Source organism: Camelus dromedarius, chromosome 11 (genome assembly GCF_036321535.1).
Source record: "Camelus dromedarius isolate mCamDro1 chromosome 11, mCamDro1.pat, whole genome shotgun sequence".
In the NCBI taxonomy this organism is placed as follows: Eukaryota; Metazoa; Chordata; class Mammalia; order Artiodactyla; family Camelidae; genus Camelus; species Camelus dromedarius.
This window is the reverse complement of record NC_087446.1, coordinates 34,829,921-34,857,605: the sequence shown is the minus strand read 5'-3', so window position 1 is coordinate 34,857,605 and position 27,685 is coordinate 34,829,921. Positions and strand designations below refer to the sequence as shown.

The window sequence follows — 27,685 nt, the reverse complement described above, 5'->3', positions numbered from 1 at the left end:
GCTAATAAACAACAGAGCCAAGCCTGAAACCAGCTCTGGTCAATTCCAAAGACAATTCTTCTTAACCATACAGGGCTCCTGATTCATGAGAAGGAGTTTGGACTTTTCCTGAGGGTAATGAGAACTAATCTCAAAGCTTCTCAGACTTCAGTCATTTATTGCTTGCCACATGCCAGACACTGTTCTAAGTAATTCACGTGTTTAAAAATTCATAATTATTAAATTTAAAGTGATGACTCACACATCAACTGAAACTTCCCTTTATACCACTAGTAGAATATATGCTGCTTGTTTGCAGAACCTACCTGTTCATATTGCTTACTTCTCTCCCTCTGTTGAAAATGAGGACTTCAAACTATCTCAGCACAACATATCTAATTTCCGCCCCATAAAACAAACAAAAATAGCAGCCATTGAGAGCCTTTCTTGTTACAGTTAGTGAAATCTTTGTCATCAGGTTGAACATGCTTAGATATCTAAGCTTTGCTCTATTTTGCAGAAAAATGGCCTGCTATAAATTGGAGCTTCTGAAATGCTATTAAGTTCTTCTTTATAATACCAGAGAACATGATGTAAAGCATATTTTTAGATCTTAATCAGCTTCTCTTAACTCCAGAGGGCAAAACCGCAGAAACTGGAGAGCACACACAGCATCGTTCCGCAGGCCTTTCGAAGTGCCTTTTCTACATGCCGCAAAGCAAATTCTGTTGACCTAGGCCTATCTTTTCAGGCAACAAACAAATGCAAACCAGCGTCTGAGTTGGATCCAGGCCTTAGCAGACAAGTTTAATTAGCTGCCCTTGCTCACAAAAGGCTGCAAGAATGCATGTGAAACACATCTGAAAACTCCTTGCTAATATACATCATTCTTTATTTAAAAAATGCATGGCATGCCCCCCACATCTCTACTGCCCTCCCTCCCCCCTCAAAAAATAAACAACCAGGATATCCTTTCAGAAAAGATCCAACTGTGGCATCAAAAAGAGAATGGTTAGAAGAATCTCCACAGTGCCCTTTCCTTCTGGCAGAATACTCTCATGAAAGAAAGGAAGGAAGAAGGAAAGGAGGGAGGGAGGGAAGAAGGAAGGAAAGAAAGAAGGAGAGAAAAGGCCTGCAGGCCAACTAAAGACTTCTTTTTAATGAATTGAAATCAAACTTTCCCAAACCAGTTCTTGGCAGGAACGATACCAGGTAATGCTAATTGGTGTGACGTGAAAGAAAGCCTTCTGCAGTCAAGCCCAGGAGACCACACACACAATGGCCCCCTCTGGAGATTCTCCTAGGACACAGCACACTAAAGGCTCCCATTTCATACAACACCTTCTTCACAGCACAGCCTACAGAATGATGATCTGCCAGACAGCAGTTTGGGAAACTCTTATCTAATATGAGCAGGGACCAGAGAACTATTAGTTGTCTCTGTGCAACCGGATGGACTTCCACATGAGTCACTCCAGTGTGTGTGTTCAACACAGTGAAACATGTAGATAGTGGGCATCCACTGGGCATGCATTTTTGTTTTTGCTCTAGTCACCTCACTACTTCTCTAGGCCTACCATTTAAGAAACAAGCCAGATTTTATCTTTCCAGCAATTTATAAAAACAATACTATTTAAGTCACATCAGAATATGCTTGCTTATGACTTCAAGAGCCTTTGAACCAGGCCTTCTGCTTCTACTCACTCCAGTCCTCATCCACTGGGAGATGACCGGCTGGACAGTGATCATTCTGGAGCATGGATTTGACTGTACCACATCTCTGCTTAAAACCCCCTTGTGACTCCCCACATGGTTTACCAGGCTCCCTGTGACCTAACCCCACTTTACTTACTGGCTCCTTCTTGTGTTGTGTACCCTACGCTCTGCTCTTTTACTAGGAGTTCTTAACCTGGGGTCATGGATGGAATTCCTGTGGATCAGTGAACTTGGGTGGGGAAAAATCTTTATTTCCACTAACTAAAATTTAGCATTTCTTGCAATAATGAATGTAGGTGACAAACCCCAGTCATATTACCAGCACCTGTGACTCTATTACTAGTGGAAATTATAAACATGTTCATATCACATGACAGTTGTTGCCACTATCACGAAATATTGTTTACCCTTCAAATTTCAAAATTACAGTCATTATTAGAGATATTGCTAGTGTTTGTCATCTGATGTGTTTATAAGGAAGCCCATGTGTTTCTATACCACAAATTGATTTTTAACTATTTTAATATCTCAATTTTAAAAGAATTGGTTTCCTTTATAACCCTATGTATTTCATTTTAAGAATTTAAAACATTAATACAGCTGTGGCCAAAAGAACTCCCACCATAGACAGAGACTGACCTGAATTTCTGGTTTTCCATCAACATACACGGTGCTATTGTTGACCATTTCCACAATGGCGACTCCAAGATTGCACCGAATCCCAAAGGAAATGCAGAATCCTAACCCGCTCATGATGGCAATGATGTAACGCTTGGGGACACCACAGCAGTGGCAGTCGCAGAGTGGGGGGCTCTGCCTGGACGTCTGCACTGGCCTTCCTTCTTCATTCAGCTCAATGCTTCCTTCCTCCTCACTGGTCCCATCGATTTTTCTACAGGGAAAAAAGGAATTGGTAGAGAAGAAAGACCAGGATTACAGGGGGGAAAAATGTGTACTAGATAAAAAGAAAAGGTGTACGAAGAAAGAAAAAGAGAGACCTAAAGTAGGGTGCAGCCTGCATTTTTTGTTATTATTATCTTCATTATTATTACTAAAATAAATTATAATGGCTAAAATTACTAATATTGTGGCTATTGGGTTGCACCTTTATAGGCATTAGGTTATTTTAATTTCATAACAACCATATGAGGTAGGTAGTGCCATCCTGGATGCATTTCTTCTCCAATCCACATCTAATCTAGGAACCAGTGTGCCTTAGTTTGAATATTTACTCTTCCACTCACTTAGCTGTGTGAATTTGGCCTAGTTAACCTCTCTGGGCTTCAGTTTCTTCATCTGTAACCTAGGAATTATAGTAACAGTTTCTTCTTCATGGAGTTGTTCTTTGGATTGTCACAAGTAATTATTTTGTTTAGATCATTTAGAACAGAATTTGACACATGTGAGAACTCAATATATGCCAGGCATTTTTATTACATTAATCCTCATAACCATTTAATGAGTCCATTTCTGTAGGCTGAGCATTAATGTCATTTGTTGACATTTATATTGAGGTCTAAGAGTTATTTGGATCATAGGGCTATTTACAATGTGCAGCCCCAGTGATCTCCATGAATTTCTGGCATCAAAAAATACATCATTTGAATCAAGCTTGGAAAACTGATGCTCTAATACTGACAACATCATTATACCAGCATTATTAGCACTCACTAAAACAGGGATAATGTATAACAACTACACTAATATTTATATAAAGCAAGTTCATTTCTTCCCCTCTGCCCTTCCCTCTCCATGCACTTTCGTATAATGACCTTATTAGATGGCTAGAACAGCTCAGTAAGACAGGAATTCTAATAATTCCACAGAATATAACTGTAGTTCAGAAGGCAAGAGTGGATTGGCCAAGAACATCCAGCCAGTAGAGGGTAGAGGCGAGATGTAAAGCCTTCCTCCTGGCTGGCCAAACAGGTTCCCTTTCCTTTTTTATTTTTTAATATAATAATTAAAAGTTCTTTTTTTAATTGAAGTATAGTCAGTTTACAACGTTTGTCAATTTCTGGTGTCAGGTTCCCTTTCACATAAGGTTCCCAGCTCACCGGGCTGTGTTCTGTCTCAATGATCTTCCTCAGTCACTTTGTCATCCACATTCTGTTACTCTGAGCCCTTGCCCAGCCACTGTGGACCACCCAGTACAGAATATTTCCAAGAATGGGCTCTGGAATGCTGTTTTCCACATGTGACTAGCTTTGTGACTTTGGCTAAGTTACTCGACCTCTCTAAGCCACAATATTCTGGTATCAGTTTGCCAGAGCTGTCATATCAAAGTACCACGGACTGAGCGGTTTAAACAACAGAAATTTATCTTCTCACAGTTCTAGAGGCCTGAAGTCCAAGATTAAGGCGTTGGCAGGGTTAGTTCCTTTTGAGACCTCTCTCCTTGGCTTGTAGATGGTTATTTTCTCCTTGGGTCTTCACGTCTTCTTCCCTTTGTGTATCTCTGCATCCAAATTTCCTTTTCTTAAAGGGAAACCAGTTATGTAGATTATGGTCCAACCTAATGACCTCATTTTAACCTAATTATCTCTTTAAAGACCCTAATTCCAATTACAGTCATGTTCTGAGATACTGGGGGTTAGGACTTCATCACACGAATTTGGGGGGAACACAATTCAAACCACAAGAATCCCTATCTCTAAAATGGGCTAATGATCATAGCAGTCCATAGGATTATTTTAAATGATATGATGTGTGATATTTAGTGCAGTGCCTGGTACATAAAAAAGCTTTCTATTAATAAATGGTGAGCACTATTATTACTATTAATAAAATTGTTGCAAGTTATAAACTTAGCATCTCTCTGTGCATGCAAATGATTTGGATAAAGAGTAACACAGACAAACATTATCAGGCCCCATGGGGTCTTCAGGAGCTTAATTGAAGGCTGATCCAGCTGTGGTGCTCTGAGTGCACTAGGGCTTTGGCTGGAGGATCCCATTTCTCACAGGCTGCTTGCCACAAGCACTGAACACAGCAGGGATATAAGGCAGGCTCTTTCCTGCAAGATGCAGGACTCCTCTGACAGGCAACTGGCTCCAGGACTCCCCACTGGCCTTGCCAATGCTTCCCAGCACTGTGGTGGAGTCCAAGACTCTTCTTATAGAAACCTTCTTCCTTCTCTCTCCCACACAGATAGCATGGGGGTCTGAATACTCCTCCAGCCTCCTGTAGCTCTTGCCCCTTTTCACTCAGTAAATCTCTTATGCATCTATTCCTATTTTGGTGTCTGCTTCTCAGAGGACCTGAGCCAACACAGACACCCTCTGCATGCAAGGTGCCATCTGGGATGTCCTGAGTTTCCAAAGGGAGCACCCAGCAGCATGGGCGTGGGCGGATGGAGACAAGGGAAGAGTAGGGATAACGGGAAAGATATCCTCCAAGGAAGGAGGTGCAGGCTCCCCAAGCAGCAGGACCTACAGCTGACTTGACCTGAAGCCGCCTCTTATAGTGCCTTCCCCAGTTGGAGACAGGAAGTGAGGAGTTGTAGAGAGGAGGCCCAGGGCATGGGTGTCAGTTTCTCTTGCCTGAAGTGGCAGCTGAGTCACAAGACTTCATGTGACCAAGGAACCAGGAACAAACATGGATCAACCACCAGAGGAAACTCCTGAGTCATTTGTGAGTCCTTGCACAACCTGGGTGTGGCAGGAGGGGTGCCCCTATATCAACTGAAATCACTTCCACCAGTCTGGGGGCTCAGAGTTATATTTAATTCACTTTAAAAACCAGTAAAATGGTGGGATATGACTTGTATAGCCAAGCTGCTCGGAGAAGAAGATACCAAACCACCTCACCCCATCTGATGAAATAAACCAGGATCCACGGCTGTCAGCTAACGCGAGTTTGCTCGCCAGCTCTGCCACATACGTACTAGCTGTGTGACTTTGGGCAAGTAGCTTGGCCTTTCTGAATCTCACATATCCTCACCTGTAAAATGAATATAATATTTATCTCACAGAGTTGTTGTTAAGATGAAATGAACCTACTCTACCAAGAGGAAAACATGACCAGCAATAAATGAGTAGGCACTGGTCTGGTGTTACGGCCTGCACCATCCCTGATGCTTCCTAAGCCTTTTATACATTCCTCTATTAGCGCACCTGTCACACTGAGATACTCATTTGTTTCCATCAGCATAGTGAGTGTGGAGTAAATATTTGTTGACTTGAGAACATGAATGAATGAAGGCCTCTCCAATAGACGGTGAGCATGTTGAGGGCAGGAGCCATTTCTCCCTCATCTTTATTCCCAGGGCTCAGCCTGGTGCCTGGACACATGAATCCCTAGTTAACTGAATGAGATTGATGGATCCATTTCAGGTACCACTTCGGACTTGAAGCGCTTACAGACAAAGATAAGTATCTGTTCATTCTTGCCTAGAAACAAGTTATTTAAAAAAAAAAAAAGCGTGATTGGGGTTATAAGGATAAGTGAGAAAAATAACTCCTTCCTTAAGAAGTGGAAGACTTTAATCATCCCTAAGAGCTGCTTATCATATTTGGTTTTCTTTTGGTGTTTGCCTGCAGTTGGTCTTTTGGATCAGAGACTCTTCCTTCTTCCCAGGGTGACATCCATCACTGGATTCTCCAAATCCAGATAGCTGCAGTCTGCTGCCTCTTTATATACTAGATAAGTATGCGCCAGCTGTCCAGTAAACACCCAGCCCGGGGAGTCTAATTGCTTAAGCTATGCTAACTGGCCTTTAAACACTTACAGAACTATATTTACAATTCACATGTTCCCAGTAATTATGGAGAAGGTTTGGTTTGGTTTGGTTTTGCAGGTAACAAGCTTGATATATGGAGCATAAAGTAAGCAGAACTGCCGATGATTTTATGACTTTTTGAAACTTATTTACTCTTATGCTAAGCATTTATTATGTGTCTCCACTGCCCCCCATTCATACATTGAAGTCCTAACCCCCAGTACCTCACAAGTGACTGAATTTGGAGACAGGGCCTTTTAAAAAGGTAATTAACATTAAATGAGGTCATACAGGTAGGGCCTAATATAATATGACTGGTGTCACAAAAGGAGGAAATTTGTTTTGTTTTTTCTGAAATTTTTTTGGGTTTTGGGTTTTTTTCAAATTTATTGATGTATAGTCAACAGGAGGAAATTTGGCCACACAGAGATGCCAGGAGTGCATGTCACCAGAGAAAAAGCCACGTAAGGACACAGGGAGAAGGTGGCCATCTGCAAGCCAAGGAGATTGATCTTGGACTTCCAGCTCCAAGTTTCTGTGGTTAAGCTACCCAGTCTGTGGTACGTTGTTTTGGCAACACTAACAGACTAATATAGTATTTTAATTTGCCTTCCAAAGGATCTCATTCACCTCAGATTGTATTTTACATAATTATGGAGTTGCTATTCTAATGGAAGAAGGAAGAAAGCTGAAGGATATTGACTACCTTCTACACTGCAGTCACTCCATGAGATTATATAGATATATATAGATAAGGAAATATAGATATAAATGTGGATATCTCCTCAAAGCAGTCTTGAGAAGTAGGATTTATCCTCATCTTACAGCTCAGGAGACCAAACTCGTAATAACTAAAACAAACAAACAAACAAACAAACAAAAAACCAAAAAAACACTAGCCCAAGAGTCACCCAGCTTCAATGGGGGAAGTAAAAACATAACCCAGATTTAATATCAAGGTTGCTCCTATCAATATGCCACAGGAATTAATCAGAAAGCACCTTAAAAATATTAAGTGCTTCACCTAAATCAACATTTTTAAAAGGTTCTAGAGAAGCAATATTGAAGAAGAATTAAGAGAATATGCTCTGGAGTCAGGCAGTCCCAGGTCCAATGCTGAATCTGGTATTTATTAGCTGTGTGACCTTCAGAAAGTTACTTAACCTCTCTGAGCCGTAGTTTCCTGAATGGGGGATAGAATTAATTTGAGCACTAAATAAGATAAAGTTGATAAAATTCTTGATAAATAATCAATAGTAGGAACTTCTAAAGAAGGGAGGGGGTACTTAAAGTCTGACTCCTAGAGCTAGGTTGGGATTTGAAATAGGATCTCATCAGTGTGGCTTCCAATGCTCCTATCTAAAGGATCTCAATAAAATGTACCTGATCAACTCCCACCCAGCCAGTAATCTCACAATACCTGTTTTTGTGTTACTTCTCTTCCAGGAGGCTATAAACTCATAAATTCGGGAACCAAGTACCCTCGTACTCAGAATTGTTTCACAGATTTTGAAGTGTTAACCTCTGCTGTTTTTGTCTTCCTCCTGGAATTTCACCCTTTCCTGTCCACTCATAAAAGCAGAGAGTCAGTGCTCATTACCTGGTCAGAAAATGGTAAGAAGGAGATAAAGATGGTGGTGTTGGAGGAAGTGGACCTCACCTCCCCCCACGAACACATCAAAAATAGACCTACATGTGGGACAGTTCTCACTGAAAACTAACTGGAAATGGGCAGAAAGACTCTTGTACAACCAAGGCTGCAAGAAAGATCCACACAGAATTGGGTAGGAGGGGAAGAGGAGAGATCAGGTCGGGACCTGTACCCCAGGGATGGGACTCAGAGGAAAAGGGAGGTTACACAGAAAGAGATCCACTCTGGGAGTGAGCAGTTCAAGCCACATATTGGGCGCCCCAGTCCTGGGGTCCAACACAGGGAAGACAAGCCCCCTTGGCTGGCTGGAGGGCCGGTGGGGCTAACATGCACTTACACAGAGAGTGATAAGATGGACAGAAGGAGGGAGGGGCAATATAGAGGTGGCGGCGTGGGAGGTACAAGCTACTGGGTGTAAGATAGGCTCCAGGATGTATTGTACAACATGGGGGCTACAGCAAATATTCTGTAATAACTGTAAATGGAAAGTAATACTTAAAGTTGTCTAAAAATGAATAAATAAAATTTTTTAAAAGATAGACGGTAGGACAAAAAGTCTTAATCTCTATGGCTTTTTTAATTCCAATAGCCTAAGCTACAGTGGCAAACCAACAGCCCAATGGCCACATCTGGCCCATGGACTTGTTTTGTTTATGTGCTATAATGTGTATATGGTTTTTTTTTTTTTTTGAATTTGGATTAACTGTCAGAATTTAAAAACCAGGAGAGTGTTCCAAAAACAAACAAACAACAGCAACAAAAACCAAAAACACTTGGATTTCTGGCTTATTTTGAAAACTCTGAAAATCTGGTATTATTAGGTCCACATTCTCTCATGGCTACAATTAGCTCTCCTGTTTAATGCAGTCCCCATCACTCCCTAATGTCACCCCAGCACTGAGCTCAGTTGTCATTTAACATTATGCTAGTGTTGTTTCTTTTCTTAGTTATAGGTAAGAAGAAAGGAAAATATATTTTGTACCCATATCTCTATAAGAAGTAGAAAAATAAAAATCAGACTGGAAACAAGCATACGTATTGGATAACCATCATTTTCAGCTGCCCAAAGTCTGAACTGCCTCTTGGTGTTTTGAGTCGGGCCTTACCAGCAGAGAAAACTACCTTTCCTATGCTCTTTTGTAGCTATGATGTTGGCATGTGATGTGGATTCTGCAGAATCAGAAGCACATGAGTGAGATTAGATGCTGAAGGAAGCAACAAGAGGAGGCTGCAGTATGCAGGGACAATGGCAAAGAAAATGTGGCAAATGCAGTGGTGGAAGCAGCTGGTTCCTCTGTCACTGCTGTGGCAGAATTCTGGACTATAATCAGTACTTAGAGGTAAGTATTGGTGGTGGCTGTGTTTTATCTAGAATAGTTTAGCAGTTTGATACAATATGTTCTCTGCTGCCTTTTTATTGCAGATGGAGCATCCAGATCTGGTCCTCCCAGGAAGTCTGAAAGCTTACTAATGTGCTTTACTAAATTTCACTCCACTTTAGCTAGAGTGGATTCTGTTGATTCCAACTAAGAACTTTGAATGATGCCATATTTTTTTGTGGACATGGAGACAATATCTGTGTGCTGACATCTGAAGTGTGTCTTTGTCAGAAAAAGACAAATATCATATGGTATCACTTATATGTGAAACCAAAAAAATACAAATTTTATTTACAAGCCAGAAATAGACTCACAGACATAGAAAACAAAGGTTACCAGGGGGGAAAATGGTGGGGAGGGATAAATTGGGAGTTCGGAATTACGAATATACATTACTATACATGAGATAAATAAACAGTAAGTACCTACTGTATAGCACAAGGAACTATATTCAGTTTCTTGTGGTGAGCTGTAGTGAAGCAGGGTATGACTATATAAATATATATATATATATCTGAATTGCTTTACTATACCTGACACTAACATTGTAAATCAACTACAGTTCAATAAAAAATAAGAATGAAAAAAAAAGAACAAAAAATGTGTCTGTCAGAAAATACAATATGGCCAGCCTCACTCTGTAGGCATTGAGTCTATGGATCCTTGTATTAAACTTTAAGAAGCATTTAGAGAATTTGGTTATTGTAAAGACATTTGGGGGAAGTTGGAGAAAGAGAGAAAATAAACCCTAGATAAAGAAATCTACTGCCAGACTAGAAGAAAATGAGAGGTGGTTAGAAGAGAGAGGCTAAGGGACTAAAAGCTAAAGGGTCCTATGCCCTACTGCTTGGACAGACCTCTGAGATGGAGACCTCAGGAAGCAGACCCTAATAACGAGATCTTGGAGTCTGATTACTCACAAGCTGGCTGGCAATGAGAACCGCAACACTGGTGGTAGGTGAGTGTTGATAGTTCCCTGTATGCAGTACCAGGGCAAATGCTAAGATTTTCAGCTGTGGTAAACAGGGCTGGGATACAGGTGCAAGCGGATGCAGTGGTCCATGCAATATCACTGGTATTTGGGAGGTTTGGGAGAAACAGCAGTTTCTACAAGGAGTTGAGTGGCTATTGTTAAATGCCACTGATGCTTTGAAGAGAGAAAATGACAGGATTTGACCAGTCAATCACCAATAAAAGAAAGCATGTGAGTGTCAGTTGCTTCCTTGTCACCATTTAAAGAGACCCTCACCTCCTGCAGTTGGAGGGCAGATAGAACTAAAGATCAGGCACAAGACTTCACTGTAAAGATGGCAGAATCCCCTCTGGTGTGGGCTGCACTTAGTGACTTGCTTCCAAAGAACAGAGTACGGAAAGTGGAGAGATGGGGCAAACACTTCCTTAACCAAGCAATCAAGGTTAACCCCCTGATATGATGTGACGAGAAAGGCATTTCACCTCTGTGGTGTTCTTTCTAAAAGCTCACAATCCTAGTCTAATCACGAGAAAATTCAGACAACTCAAAATGAGGAACAGTCTGCAAAATACCCAACCAGTATTCCTCAAAACTGTCCAAGTCATGAAAAACAAGAAAAGGCTGAGAAACTGTCACAGATCAGAGGAGACCAAGGAGACACGATGACCAGGGCAATGTGGTATCCTGGATTGGATTCAGGAACAGGAAAAAAGATATTAATGGAAAAACTAATGAAATCTTAATGAAGTGTTAGAGTTTAATTAGTAATGTACCAATGTTGGTGTCTTAGTTTTGACAAACGTACAATAACAATGTTAAGATGTTAACATTAGAGGAAACCAAATTAGGAGAATATAGAAAATCTCTGTACTATCTTTGTAACTTTTCTAAAATTATTCCAAAACAAAAGCTGAGTTTAAAAAAATGAAACAGCAGAATTCCGAAGAAGGTAGAATTCTGAGCCTGGGTAGGTCTCTTACACCAAAGTCCAGATCCTGTTAAGAAATGGTACCCTGAGTGCGGCAGGTGTAGCTCAGTGGTAGAGCACATGCTTTGCATGCACAAGGTCCTGGGTTCAATCCTTCGTACCTCCACAAAAAATTTAAAAATAGAAAGAAATGGTACCCTGAGAGCTGGGATGGAAGGATACCTGAGTGCTGGGTTAGAGGACAGATGCACTTGAACCTCTGCCCTAAATGCCTCTGGACCTGCAGAAGAGCCATTCTTCTTGTTGGAAGATAGATGTCCCTCCTCTTCTTACTTGGACCACCCTAATCCAATGACTGGTGTCCCTATAAAAAGAAGGGAATTGAGCACATAAACACAGAAACTCAGGAGGAGAAGGCCATGTGACAACAGAGGTAGAGACTGAAGTGATGTGTCAACAAGCCAAGGAACACCAAGGAATGCTAAGGATTTACCAGCAACCACCAGAAGCAAGGAAGAGGCAAAGATGTATCCTCTTTCAAAGCCTTTAGGGAGAGCACGGCCATGCTGATGGCTTGATTTTGGACTTCTGGCTTCCAGAATTGTGAGAGAATAAATAAATTTAAGCCACCCAGTTTGTGATATTTTGTTATAGCAGCCCTAGGGAAATAAAACAGAGGGACTATCCCATGACACAGGATTCACCATCCTGGCAAAAAACAAGAAAGTGATTCTAATGAGCTGCTAATGTGGCTCTCAGAAGCTTAGACAAAGTAAGAGATGCCAAGAGGAGGAGACTGATGACTTAAAAAAAATTGTGTACTAGTTTCTAGTAATTATTGCATTGTGGTCAGAGATTATGGCCACTATGACTTTTTAAAAAAATGAGAGTTTCTTGTGGTTCAGTAATTAAGCAGAGCACATCTTTGAAGTGGATTTGACCATCAGTGACTTCCCCTTTTGAATGAGACCCTGAAGATGGGGACTGGGCAAAATCAGGTCATGGTTTAATAGACATGGCCAACATCATTCCTCTTGCCATTCGTATTTATTTTGAACAGAGAATACCCGAGATCACAAGAGTGTTCTCCCTTGGGTCTAGGGGTCCACTTCCTCTCCTTTCCTTCGTTGTCTATATTATAGGCCTATTTCATCTTTTAATGCCTGTTATAATGACTACAGAATTTAATTTGTCCATAGAGATGCACTAGTGAGAATTAAATTGGTTATCTTCTGTTCCTGTAGCTAAAACTTTGATGTCTGTTATTTGAAATATAAAAATTCATGACATTTTTTATGTTGATCATGCTCTTCAATACATAGGACTTTTTAAACTGTTTTTGTTTTTTATGAGAAATGCCAGAGCTATCACGGTAGATTATAGAGAAAGGTATCAAAATGCTCGAAGAAGTGGACATGCTATAGTGGATTTGCTATGTAAGACCAGAAAACCCACAAGCTCACCATCTCCTTCAGGGGCCTGAGGGATACTGCCTTTACCAAGGCAATGAGGAATGTAGCAGTGACAGGCCACCCACACCATGGAGATGCTCAGCAGTGGCTGTCATCTGCAGGTTGGATCCGACAGTAGGAGGTGCTGTTCCAGAACTGGGCCCCCTAGTGGCAGTTGAAATGACAGAATCCTGGAATAGCAGAGGCCAGAGGCAGCACTTAAAGATCAGCAACAAGGGAAACAAAGTCAGAATGGCAGGGGAGGGATTGGACTCACAGGAACTGCCAGACGGGCAGGAGAACCTATGAGAGTGGACACGAAGTGCCGGACCTTCACGCTGTGTGTGAACACATGCCAGACAGCTTCCATGTGGAAGAGGCACTAAGCAGCCAATGGACAGGCTGACTTGGCTGGTTGGTGTTAGCCAGCTTCTGTTCCCGGCCACCCAGTTCTAGAACAGTGGACTCCTGAAGCAACCATGGTAACAGATGTAGTCTAAGCTCGGGATCCCACTCACCAAGACTGCTGTAGTTACCATTGCTGTCGGCAACAAAACCAGTGCTGAGCCCCTGACGTAGCACAATCGCTGAGGAGAAAAACCAGGCAAATTGTTTGTATCTGACTCCTTTCATCCTGCAAAGAGTGGCAATTCATCCTGATTGGGGTTGACATATATTCCACGTATGAGTTTGTCTTTTCAGGCTGCAAGCCTTGGTCAGCATCACTATCCAAGGATTCACAGCATCTTGGTTAGCCAAAATGGGATCCCACATAACATCACGTAAGACCAAGATACCCACCCAGTTTATGGCAAAGGAGGTACAGCAGTGGGCACATGATAATGGGATCCTCTGGTCTAGCATGCACTGCACCTTCCAGAAGCTGTAAGCCGACCAGAGCTGAGAAAACCTCTTGAAGAAGCAGCTGAGGCATCAGCTTAGAGATAAATCTCTGTGAGGATAGAGTGCTACCTTCCAGATGCAGTATATTCCATAAACCAACAGTTATCATATGGTGCTTTTCCCCCAGCAGGTACAATACCTGGGTCTGAGAAACGAGGAGTGGAAGTAGGAGTGGCCCCACTCACCATCATTCCCAGGAACCCAGATGAGGACTGCCTCATCTCCTCAACTTCAGGCTCTGTTGGCCTAGAAGTCCTGATTCCCAAGGAAGAATTCTTCCACTCGGAAATACAAAGAAATCCCAATAAATATAAGGCTATCACTGCTGCTCGGTCATGTTGGGATCTTCAAGCCAAGACCAAGAGGGAAGGCCAGGGGTCACCACGCTGGCGAGAGAAATTGGTCCTGATGCCCAGGATGATTTAGGACTGCTGTTTCATCGCAGGAGGAGGAAGACCTATGTCAGGCACTCAGGTGATTCACTATGACTTTTCCTGATACTGCCTTGTCTAGTTTAACAGAAGTACAGCAACCATAACTATAAGGGTATGTTAACCGAGGGTTTAGACTCCTCAGGGATTGAAGTCTGGATCAGCCCACCAGGCAAGATAACAGAAGTGAGGGGAATCGAGAATGGGTGGAGAGGAGGGACCAGCCAGAGCAGTGGGAGCTGGAGTTCATCCCACCAACTCTTCTCTTGAAGGTTCCTCAGGAAGTATGACCACAGAGTCTTGGAGAAGCTGTTCACTTGGAATGAAATGAATGTGAGAAGCAAGTGGATCTGAGTGGTGCAATGAGTGGGATGTAATGTACTCCCCAGGTCCTTTTTCTCAGGCCAGCACACTTCCAGAGAGGCTAACAGCTTGCAACTGCTCCCTTCTTAGGAGAATTCCCCACTGCTACATGGGCTCCATTATAAACCTCCATCCCTGCTAGGGCAGCCCACAGTCAATGACTGACTGATGCAAAGACATAGAAGGCTGATCCCCTTGCTCAGTGGGACAACCCACAGCTTCCCACTGTGACCTGGTCCCTGTGCATTACCCGAGATCATCCTTGCTCAGTTTTCTCCTTTCCTATCCTGCTTTACTCCCTCCCTTCCAATTTTTTCAGGGAGAGCTCCCCCTCAATAAATCACATCCTAGGCTCATCCAAATCCTGACTCAGGCTCTGCTTTTAAGGAACCCTACCTAAGATAGAGGTGGAGTAAAATAAACCAGGGAAGAGGGTCGTGGAGTGGGTGGGAGGAGGAGGGAAGGTGAGCTTTATCTTTAAATAGGATGGTCCAGAAATTCCTCCCTGGGAAGGTGACCTTTAAAGAGACTTGAAGAAAGTATGGGGATGAGCCATCAGGCTATTTGGGAAAAAAACTTTCAGGGTGCAAAAGCTGGCACAGGAGTGGGTCCAGGGAGCTCTAATAAGAGCAGAGTGTGGCTGGCGTGGGGCGAGGCAGGAAATGAAGGTCAGAGATGAAGTCAGAGAGACTTCTCAAGGTCCTGTGGATTATGTGGGGCCTTGAGGCCATTGAAAGGACACTGGCTTCAACTCTGAGTGAGATGAAAAACTGTAGGGAGGTTTTGAAAAGGGGAGAGATGTGATCTGACTTTGTTTTAATAGAATCACCCTGACTACAAGGAGTGGAGCCAAGTTGCCTGAGGTCTTAAATAATGTCACAGCAGTTGGAACCCAGGGCCACCTGATCTCAGAGCCCATTCTCACACACCTGCTTTTGTCAATGGAGCAGACAGTGCATATCTGGGACCTATGTTCTGTACACAACTGCTGAATGCTGAGGATGGACATAGTACGGGGATTGGTACCATCTCTTTAAAGGGGAGATATGAATACTTATAAAGAGACCAGACTCACCATCAGTATCCCTTGAAGAAAGTCTCCCATATGACAACTGATTAGGATAAAAGCCCATACTTGCCTTAAGAGGCAGAGGTTGCTGGCTACATTGCAGCCCAAGTAACTCCAAAAACCTAAATAAGTGATTAGATTTCAAGACAGCAAGTAAGAAGAACAGAGACTTGATTAGAATGGTAGCATAGTGCAATGATTAAGAATGGTGGGCAGAGAATGTCTGATCTGAAAACCAGCTTTGCTACTTACAAGCTGTGTGACCTTGGGTGATTTACCTAACCTCTCTGTGCCTCAGTTTTTTCATCTGTAAAATCGACCCCACCTCATTGGATTGTTAATAGAATTAAATAATTTTACAGTACCTGAAACATACTAAATATTTGTTATTATCATTTATTACACATAAGTAATTAGAGGACATTCATATTGTCATTTAAGTTTAACAAATCTCTATATCAATTCTTAGACATTAACTTCCAAGTGTAACACCGTCTATGTCATCTGTTCCAGTATTGGAACAATACTGGAACAATAATGCATCATCTTTCTTCCTATACTTCTAAAATATCATTGTACCTTTAACTGATTAACTGTTCAGCTGCTTCTTTTCAATGGCTGTTCTCCAAGAAGACTAATAACGCCTGACTGCAATCAGCCCCATGTGCGAACTTCAGATGCTTCCCTGTGCATTTGCCACTCCCCTGACCATGAGGAACACTCTGATTAAAAAGCATCTCAAAAATTCCATTTAGATGACGATCTCAGTCTCAAACATTATTAGACATCTATGACTTATACTGATTGCTAAATTATGAAGTGGGGTTTCTCACTTCCCAGTGTTCCTGCCCCTTACAAAACAGAAAACAGTTCCTTCCTTCCTTCCTTCCTTCCTTCCTTCCTTCCTTCCTTCCTTCCTTCCTACCTTCCTCTCTATCTTCCTCTCTTTCTTCCTCTTTCTCTTTCTTTCTTTCTTTCTCTCTTTCTTTCTCTCTTTCTTTCTTCCTTTCTTTCCTGGATTCTGTCAACTAGTTTTATGTAAAAATCAACGAGGGGAGGAAAGACTTTGGGGAAGCTACTTTATAATTATCCTAGAGACTTTGAAGTTAACACCAAGTGCATGGCAGAGCTGTTTTTGCTGGAGGAGCCCTAATCCTGGAGCTCTCCTCGGAGACCACTAGAGCTGAGGATCAACTTAGATCTCTGGTTAATTAGGCTTTTTTTTTCTTCCTTTGCCTATAATTTCTGTCTAGGGATTACTAAAAGAAGAGGTCTGAGTTTGGCTTTATTTATTCTAAAGCCATTCTACAATTATGGTGACAAAACATCTAGGATGCATTTAGTGTAATCTCTATCCCCAGAAATGTGGTAGATGTTGTTGGAGATTTTGTTTGTTTGTTTGTTTGTTTTTTAATTGTTCCATGATGCAATTCTGAGGAAACTGTTCAGAGTCCTAGACCCATAGCTCAATTCTGAGTTGAGGTCGCATAACTTGACAGTTACTAATTTTGTTATATCCTTAAGCAAACCAATCTGGTTAAATGAAAGGCTCTTCCAGTGGCTCATCCAATCAAACACAGTAAAACCAGCACTCAGGGTAAGTCCCTTATTGAAAAAGGGATTAATTTTTAGAAAGCAATCTAAATTGGAAAAGAACACTCCTAAGTCCTTTTTTTCGAGTATTTTCTAAATGAAGGCACAGAGTTTGGTGATGATAGTGACGACTATGGTCCAAAGTCATGGTTTTTATTTCTGACTTTGTCGGATTCCTTTGTCATCACTTGAATATGCCAATTAAGCCACTGTGCCCTCTTTTGCATTTCTAATCAAACGAATGCTACCATGATAAGATGTTACCTGGGAGTGCTTGACAGAAGGATAAAATATTCTTAAAAGAAAAGGTTATTGTAATCATTTCCTATGTTTTCCTACTGTCACTGAGGTGGGTTTTTGTCTATACATGATCATTCAGTGTAGTTCTGATGGAAACCTTTTTGTTTTTAATTACTAAATTAATAAGATGCCCAACCCACTCCTCTTGCTAAGCTCATCAAGAGTGATACAAAGGGAAATTTAATACTGACAGGAGCGGAACCTCTGCGTTATAAAACACAAGAAATGAAATCAATTTCAGTGTGCCTAGAGATAGTCCTTTAAATGCTAGTTTAAGAAATTAAAAATTTCTCTTAAATTTAAGAGAAAATATAGGTAGAAAATTTTAAAGGAGATGCCAGATGGCATTTTCACTCATCAGGATTATAAATAATCATAAAAGTCTTATCAAGGGTGTTTGCACATTTATTTATCAGAGAGATTAATGGAGTCATTTTACCTTGCACATAAGGACTGCTTATTAATTAATCTACAAAAACTAGGAAGGCATTTACTATTGTCTATAAAAAAAATCATAAATTAAAATGTCATCAATTCATTCATTTATGGCAAATTCTTCCAATAAAAATATATCTTACTTTTTTAAAAAAAGATCTATTTTTTGGTTTGGCAAAAACATTCAATGATAATACTTAACACTTTCCCAGTTACTGAATCATGTAAGATTTTCTGCTTTAAAGAATACAAATGTTTTCAGTTACTTTCTTCAAACTATTGTAGTTTCCTTCTTTTTGAAATCTACACAATCAAGAACCACTTAATATAGTTTATAAGCCACATAATATGCAAATACCTAATCTTTGTGTATAGTGAAAAATGAAGTGAAAAATCTTAAAAATTATTTCAGCTCAAAGCATAACCATATAAAGTGGTTCCTGATTTTGTTATTACTATTGAATTAACATGAAATATTATCTCCCTAAGTCTTTTCTAATTCAATGCCAAACACACAATATACAATATTACCATCTCCAACAAGTGCTAATCCTGCTGTATGTGCAGAAGCTTGTCTTGGTATTTTCCTAATTTAATCTTACATTTTTGATGCACCTTCTTTTCCTCCAGGCACAGCCTGCTGAAGCTGGAAGGGGCTCCAGAAGCCATCTAACTTTACCTACCCACTCCTTTTCAAAATATGGCTTTAAAAACGTGAAGCAAGGTCTCTAAACACCAGCGATGTGAAGCTACTCAGAAATAAACCTAAAGTTTGCAATCAAACTTTACCTTTGTAAAATCCCCAATGAATCTCCCACAGCATTCTTCACTCTTTCCTTTCCAGGTTTCAAAATTTTTTCTTTGAAGATATCAAATGTTTTAAAAGGCATTTTGAATTGGGGGTGGGATACCTCCAAGCCGTCACCAATCAGTCTCGGAAACTGTCATCCTTTTTCCGCTCCAGCCTGGGGACCACTCTGCTTTCCTCGGTGAACACCTGGCAGTCAATTTTCATGAAGGTAACTGCTTAAAATAAAAAAGGAGATGAAGCCCAGCCCAGATCTTTCAAGATGAGACAACACCCCCACCTCCAAAAAAAGGAGAGGCCAAGTGGTCTGAGACTGGAAATTCAGCCCCTTTCAGCAGCAGACGGTGGTGCTGTCTCAGGCAGCCACGCTCAGTCTGAGCGCAGCCTGGCTCCCTCCCTGGGCTGCAGCTGGAGAAGCTAAAGTGGGCTCTAGCCACGAGGTCTCCTGAGACCAGCGACAGCATCTGCAGCCTGTCTCCAGCCTCCCCTTCTGCCTCTGACCACATTCCCCTCCTGCCTCACTCGGCTGCTGTGGCTCTCACTGAGTGATCCTTTCCAAGGTGATGCCATAGTAACCGACACAATACCTGCCCCTCAGCACTGGGGCTTATTAATGGGCTCTCAGCCAGAGCTGGGTGAAGCGTGTAAAACAAGTTCTCTGCTTTCCTGAGGTCTGGCCCCAAAGACAGGCTCTCAGCCACTGCATTAGGGCCTCTTATGCCCCTCATGGGAGCTAAGAAACAGTTTTTCCGCCAGACACCAGTATGGATGTGGTCCTTAGAGGAACACTTGCACTTGAAGGAGGCTAAATGCAAAACCCAGGCCATAAACCTCTAGGAGGGCATTTATCTGCTCCTGACCACAGAGCAGGACCACTCAAGTTGTGATGTGCAAGTGCCAGTGGGACCATGGAACTGAAGATAACTGAGCCGGTCCTAGAACTCTTAGCACTCTTCACTGGTCCTCACTGTCCTCAGGATAAATCCAAGTTCTTTACCACAGCACACAAGGCCCTCCATGGGACCTCAGCCTTGTTTCTTGTCAATCTGCTCTTCATATCAGCACTTCACTGAATTCAGTAAACTCCCTATCACCTCTGGGGTTTATTCAGATTGTACCCTCTGCCCTGATAAATCTCCTCACCCTTCATCTGGGAAATGTCGAGGGATTCATAAGTCTCACAAAGACAAGGGTTTCTCTAGAAACCCTCATATACAAGGTTAGATGTCCCTCCTCTGAGCCCCCAAATCCCCTGTCCTCTGAGCCAATAGGACCTAGCGTGTAGTGGTATAACATAAATTGTTGTCAGACAGGGTAGAAATATCACATGTTGCTCCCATATTTATGGGCAGCAGGATGCCCCCGCCATAAATGATGCTGCCGTGAAGAGACAGCCTTCATCTGTGAGGCTCCAGTGCTCCAAGCCCCTGGCCTGCAACAACTGACAAGTCCCATGCTTCAGCTTCTCAGGCTCCAGGGAGTCATTTCCACAGACCAGTCACTGCCCTCTGCAAGGCACAGTCCAAATCCTTCTCCAGGACTTGAATTAAGTTGATCTAAATCAGAGCTGGATCCTTGGTAGGTTAAATACCACCACCAATAATAACCATTATTGTTATTATTATGGCTAATACTTACTGAGCTCTCTTTAAGGTCCAAACTCTATGTTAAGCATTGTTTATGTGTTATCATAATCTTTCCAACACTGCTTTGTGGGTAGTTAACTTATATTCCCCAACTTCACTGACAGGAAAATGAGGCAAAGAGGGGTTAGACTTGCAGGGTTTCGGATCCAAACAGTCTGGAGCCAGCCAGCACTGTTCTCATTCTTTCTCTCCCTCCCCACTCCCTTCTCCTCACCCCCACCTCCACCCTACTACCTCCTCCAACCTTACTGAACTATATTTTGCATATCATATTTGCATTTCAAGTGGACAATCAGTGATTTTTAGTAAATTTATCATGTTGTGCAAGCATCACCATAAAACATAAAGCAGATAGAACATTTCTATCACCCCAATAAGTTCCCTCATATTCACTGTTAATCCCCATCTCCCAGCCCCCACACTGCCCCAGGCAATCATCAATCATTCTGTCTCTATAGGTTTGCCTTTACTGGACATTTCATATAAACGGAATCAACACACTGTATACCACACAATATATGGTCTCTTGTGTCTGGCTTCTTCCATTTCACATAATGATTTTCAGGTTTGTCCATGTCACAATTTGTATCAGTGGTTTGTTCCTCCTTTTTTGCTTTCTGCGAAATATTTCAGTGTATGGACATACCACACTGTGTCTAACCATGGACCTGTTGGTGGACATTTAGGTTACTTCCAATCTCTGGCTATTATGAACAAAGCTGTTAAGAACATTTGTGTGCAAATCTTTCTGTGGACCTATCTTTTCATTTCTCTTGGGGAAATATCTATGAGTGGAATTGGTGGATTTAACCTTTTAAGAAACTACCAGATTATTTTACAAAGTGGCAGCACTATTTTACAATCCCACTAGAATGTATGAGGGTTACCGTTCCTGACATCCTCACCAATATTTGTTGTCTGTCTTTTTTTAGTATAACCATTTTAGTGGGTATGAAATGGTATCTCATCGTGGTTTTAATTTGCATTTCCCTGATGACTAATGACATTGACCAACTTTTCATGTGCTTATTAGTCACTGATACATCTTTTTTTTTGGATAAAATTTGTTTTCTTTTTTTTGAGTTATAGTCATTTTACAACATTGTGTCAAATTCCAGTGTAGAGCACAATGTTTTAGTTATACATGAACAAACATATATTCATTGTCACATTTTTTTTTCGCTGTGAGCCACCACAAGATCTTGTATATATTTCCCTGTGCTATACAGTATAATCTTGTTTATCTATTCTATATATGCCTGTCAGTATTTACAAATTTTGAAATCCCAGTCTGTCCCTTCCCACCCCTCACCCCCTTGGCAACCACAAGTTAGTATTCTATGTCTATGAGTCTTTTTCTGTTTTGTATTTATGTTTGTTTTTTTTTTTCCTAATTCCACATATGAGTGATCTCATATGGTATTTTTCTTTCTCTTTCTGGCTTACTTCACTTAGAATGACATTTTTGATAAAATTTCTATTCAAATATTTTGTCCATTTTAAAAACAGGGTTTGTGTGTGTGTGTGTGTGTGTGTGTGTGTGTCTTATTGTTGAGGTGTAGGAGTGTATTTTCTCAGTACAAATCCTTTACCAGATAATGTGATTTGCAAATATTTTCTCCCAGTCTGCTGCTTGTCTTTTCATTTTCCTTATGCTGTATTTTGAAGTACAAACATTTTTAATTTTGATGAAGTGAGGTCCAATGTATCAATTTTCTTCTTTCCAAGACTGTAGTTTTGTTCATATACTTAAGAAATCTTTGCCTAACCTAAGGTCTTGAAGATTTTCTATTTTCTTTTTCTAATAGTTTAATTGTTTTAGCTCTTATATTTAAGTCTATGATCCATTTTGAGTTCATTTTTATGTATGGTATAAGGTAAGCATCTAAGTTCATCTTTTTGCATGTAGACATCTAGTTGTCTCAGCATCATTTGTTAGAAAGGGTATCCTTTCTCCAATGAATTGCCTTAGCACTCTTGTCAACAATCAATTGAATATAAATATAAAGAATTATTTCTGGACTCTCAATTCTATTCTATTGATCTTTATGTCTATCATTCTCCCAATATCACACTGTCTTGACAGTCGCTTTATAGTAAGTTTTGAAATTGGGAAATCAAAGTCCTCCAACTTTGTTCTTTTATTAAAATTGTTTTGGCTATTCTGTCTTTTGCACTTCCATTTAAATTTTAGAAGCAGCGTTTCAGTTTCTGCAAAAGCTCTTGTCCATCCCTGTACTTTTAAAGATATAGTTTCTGGCCACTAACCTTGCCACTCACAACCCCTCAAGGCTGAGAAGCTGAGACTCCAGGGAATCACACATCTAATCCCCTCAACAACAAGCCTTTACCTCTCACCAAAATGCTCACTCATTCATCAAAATCAAATACAATCAAAATAAGATAAACACAATCTCTTGCCACAGAAAGCATCCCCTGGTGAAGCTTCTAACCTATTCCTCAATCCCCAGATACCCTTAGATTACCAATCTCTTAGGGCACATAATGGAAGCACTACTAGGCAAAGACCACATGAATCTCTCTTAAGGGTCAATGACTGCCATGAGCACTAACCATTCCTGCAGAATGCATTGCTCATGAAAACACACTTGAATCTACAAAAGTCTTTTGGTGGCAGTTTAGATAGCTGATGATAGTAACAGCAAACATTTATGGAGCCCTCTCTCAGTGCCAGACATTAAGCACTTAATGCCCACAACAACTCTCTCAGGGATGTATCATCATTATGTCATCGACTGATGAGAAAACTGAGGTAGAGAGATTTTTAAGTAAACTTACTCAAGTTCACACAGCTAAGAAAGCAGGCAGAGATGGGATATGGACCTAGGAAGTCTGGCATCAGAGCCTATACTCTTAACTTCTACACAAGAGCTGTTGATAGAAGAAACAAGAAAATATCAAGCCAGACTTTCCAGAATTGAGGCTCATTTTATTCATTTACTCATCTGTTACTTTTCTTGAGGGCCTACTATGTGGCAGATCCTTTTGAGGCACTGGTGGTATGAGTTGAACTGATGTTTTCCTTGAAGAAACAAACAAACAAAAACAGAAAATGAATGAGTCTGTATGGTATAGTAATTGTTACATACAGAGAAATGGGAGTACAGGTAAGGACACCTAACTTAGCTTGCTGATGGAAGTGGGAGAGGGTTTCCTAGAAGAGGGGATGATAAGGTAAGCTTTCAGGAATGATAAAGAGTGAGGCATATATGTGGGATATGAAAAAAAAAAAAAGAAAGAAGACACTAATGAACTTACCTACAAAATAGAATAGACTCACAGACATAGTAAACAAACTACGGTTACCAGGGGGTGGGAAGGGATAAATTGGGAGTTTAAGATTTGCAAATATGAACTATTATATATAAAATAGATAAAAAAAAAACAAATTTTTTTCTGTATAGCACAGGGAACTATATTCAATATCTTGTAGTAACCTATATTGAAAAATATGAAAATGAATATATATATATGTATGACTGAAACATGCTGTACACCAGAAATTGACACATTGTAACTGACTATATACTTCAATTAAAAAAGAAACTGACGCAAACAAAAGAAAAAAAGTATGGGAGCAAAGACTTGCATGAGAGATCATGGTACCAGGGAGGAAACTTGCATAGTTTCAGAGAGTTGGGTGAGTGTACCACATGGTAGAAAACAATGCTGGAGCAATGATCTTGAGCTTTATATAATTCAGTCATTACAGTAGAACATTAAAACGTGTGCTCCCCATCTCAAAATATCAAATACAGCAAAGATAGAGGAAATTATGTGCAGAGCAGAAACCCCTGAGGGCTATGAGACTAAAGCTTTGGTCTGTGCTGGGGATGTGTAGACTGATATTAGGAAAAAATCCAGCCATTGACATGTATTTGATGACTTCCCATCAGTCATTCTGTATATCTTTAGAGTTGCTTGCCCAGGTCATATCAATTCCTCATTCTCAGGGAACTTCCTCCCTTCCCCACCTCTCCCCTTTAATAGTGACAGGTCTCCAAAAGTCCTGTATATGCTATAAGGTTTCCCATCTCCTCTGACCACTGTTGGGTGAACCACGGATGGACACCGGCACCCTACTGAGCCAATCAGATGCCAAATTCTCCTGTAATTTAACTTTGGAATTGAAAGACTGCAGTTAACTTTCAGGGCCCAGGAACTGTAACTGGGAGGGTGGCTACATTCACTTTATGGACTGGAGATGCAGAGAACACTGGTCTGACCAAGAGTGAGAGGAATGAAACAGAATGAAACTTTAGCAGGGCGAGGGTGTCTGTTTCTAACAGCCTTCTAGTTTCTGTCTGTCTAGACCCAGCTATCCTTCTACCCTTGGATTTCATGAAATACCCACATCCTTATAACAAACTGACCTCTTTTTAGTTTACTCTAGCTAAGATAGTTTCTGCTCCTCATAAAGAATCTTGACTATATCAATAATGTAAAAACCCAAATTCTATAATGCTAAGACCACCTCTACTTAACACCATGAGGGCAAGCCTGACTGTCCAATTCAATTTTAGGTAGAACTCCAGTCTCCCAACAGTGAAAAAAGTGGGGCTCATAAGCTGATTGTAAGCCAAGTCATTCCAATCTAACTTGGCAAACAACAACCATGACAAAATGAACAAATTTCAAACAACCTGAAGATAATATGAATTCAAGAAAATAATTTCATCAAATCCAATCAAAGTGTTAGGTGGAGAATTTTAACAAAGCTCAGAGATAATGACCCAATTATTCACCTTTTAGGATGAGAAACTTCATAAAGAAACAGAGGTAATGAAGACAACTAATCTTCCTGAAGTACCTTTTCTCCTCAATTCTGTGGCCGCCTTCCAGGCCCCATCGTACACTTCAGTTCCATACTCCTCTCCCCTGCTCCCTGTAACATACTGATACCAGCATAAAACTTTCTATTTTATCCAGGACTTCTCTCAATTCTTTACAATTTGTACATTGTTGATAACTATCATTAGTACTAATCTGACTGTATATAAAACTTGATTTTTTTCACTGCACTTCTAGACATTGTTTTACTAATAGTCAAACTTGTATCCAAAGCACTTTAAAGTATCTCATTTTTTTCTTACAACCACTTGTGTTACAAATAAGCATATAGAGAAACCAAGACTCAATTTTGCCCAAGGTATCCTGGCCAGTAGAATGTGGAGATTGGGGACTAAGTTCTTAAGCCCATTTCCTGGGCTTGTGTCACCACAATACACAGTACATTGTGATCCTATAAATCCCACCATGGGTCCTAAAGACTGGAAACTCAGGAAAGATGTTCTTAGAATTCTTGTGCCTTTAAAAACATCATTGAGCACCTAACTACAGTCTTCCCTCCATACCCATAGGTTCTGCACCTGTGGATACAGAGGGCTGGCTAAGGGACTTGAACTTTGAGATTTTTGGTAGCTATGGGGGGGGGTCTGGAACCGATCCCCCACAGACACAGGGATGACTGTATAGGTAAGCTTGGGCTAGCAACCATGGACATTTTAGAAATAAAACAGGGTGCTGGTTTTGAGATTACATACTAATCTGCTGCTTTCACTAAAAAGTTCCACCCCAAAATAGGGAAAATCAAAAGTAAAATAAAGAGAAATTAACATAAAACACTGATGTACCGGCCCCTGGATTAAGATTGCTCCCATCCCCCCAAGTCTAAGACACTCACCCTTCCAAGGAGAGGGAGGCTAATGGGAACCTTTATCTTACTCTGTAGTAATTGCTTCCTTTCCTGTCTTTCCAACGTTTCCTGATCTCATTTCCTTCTCACAAAGGAGAATGAAAAACTAGAAATAACAAGATAGAATGACCAAACATATTATTTCCATTTTATATGTCAGCATACTGAGGCTCAAACTCAAGAACTTGTCCAAAGTCACAGTTTTTGTGGAGTCGGGATTTGAACCAATTAATTACAAATACTCACTTCATTATACAGCACTGCTTCCAGTCCATGATAAAGTACTGTTAATCCCATTATATTTCAGCTCATTGTGAGCTCGGTCCTGGAATTCAATTAATTTGGCTCTGTGTTCCTAAGTTATAGGAACATAATTTTCTACCATTATTATACAAATAAAATGTCTCTATAATACTTTGCAAACACAAGACTGGAGACCCTAGAAACACATCAAGTTCTACTTTCAGTTCATCAGTGTAACTGCTTAAATATTTTTCCCAGTTAATGAAAATTAAAATTTTTATCAATTAATGAAAAAAAATCCCAATCTTTCCCTATTCATGAAAATTTTATGTGAAGTCAAATAATCAAAATACAGAAATGTAGGATGTCTTTACACAGCATGGAATAATCTGAGTACTTTGCATTTTTCAATAGAAGAATTTACACAAACTCCTTACATTTATGAAACACTTAAACTTCATTCTTCACTGCTTCTTTGAGGTTGTAACTACCAAGAGAACTAAGTTGGGCAGACTACTCGACCTGACTGTAGAAGCCAACGGGCACGGAGAAGACAAGTGATGTACTTAGCTTTTTTGAGGTATTGGGCATAACTGAAGAAGAGATCACACCCAAGTCCTCATCTGTTGGCTGTCACTGGCTGCCTTTAACAAATTATTAATCCTGGAGAATCACACTCCACAGCCCCCAACACAAGACTCTAGATTATCAGTTTTTGAGTCTGTTTTCTGGATGTAAAGATAATTTATTTTTCTTTAACATGTTACTACCTATTATTTATTGGTATATATTGGTTCAGATAGACTGAAATCCCTATTTATGAATAATTGGGGAAATACTGGTTTATTTCATCCCATTAATACTATGTGGAAAAACATTCCAGTTTTGCTTTACACACCATGAACGCTGACCTAAAAAAAAAATACACACCTCAAGAATATCTTGGATTGTGTCTAAGGCCTCAAATCCTAGAAAATTGGCTAATTTAACAAATGCAGCTGCATCATAATAATGCAACCTGAAAATGTGGGAGGAAGTCAAGATCAGAGAGGATATTTTAAGAATGTTTTACCACATTCACTTTTTTTGAAAGCACAGATGAAACCCAGAGGGTCCAGGTAATTCCATTACATGAAGTGGAAAATAGGGTTCATTTATCCAGGGCATCAAGAATCAACATGGAACAAACCTACACACCTTAACAAGTATTTCCTGTGAGGGCCTATCCTTCTTAAAGATACGAAACTATAGGCCAGACATCAATCTGTCACAGCCTGTCTGTCAGTGTTTAAAAATGTACCTGAAAAAGAGCCAAGGTAATGGACCATTACTTGGGAGACAGTGACATCTTCTGGTGGCTTACTGACTACATACATTTATG

General features: G+C 40.6%; 1 protein-coding gene across 4 annotated transcripts in view; it reads right to left on the bottom strand.

Annotated features, from left to right (window-relative positions):
• Positions 1 to 20,241, bottom strand: part of SLC17A8 (solute carrier family 17 member 8) — a 45,953-nt gene extending 25,712 nt beyond the window's left edge. The window contains exons 1-2 of one of the 4 annotated variants that reach the window (XM_010989999.3): positions 18,681 to 20,241; positions 2,335 to 2,587 (exon numbers count right to left, since the gene is read on the bottom strand). In XM_010989999.3, coding sequence (XP_010988301.2) covers positions 2,335 to 2,587; positions 18,681 to 18,781 — 354 coding nt within the window. In that variant the 5' untranslated portion in view covers positions 18,782 to 20,241. Of the gene's footprint in view, positions 1 to 2,334; positions 2,588 to 4,026; positions 4,573 to 11,568; positions 11,661 to 18,680 lie in introns of those variants that run through there. The other 3 variants (XM_064491628.1, XM_064491629.1, XM_064491627.1) reach the window with 3 other exon arrangements.
• Between the last annotated feature and the right edge of the window lie 7,444 nt (positions 20,242 to 27,685).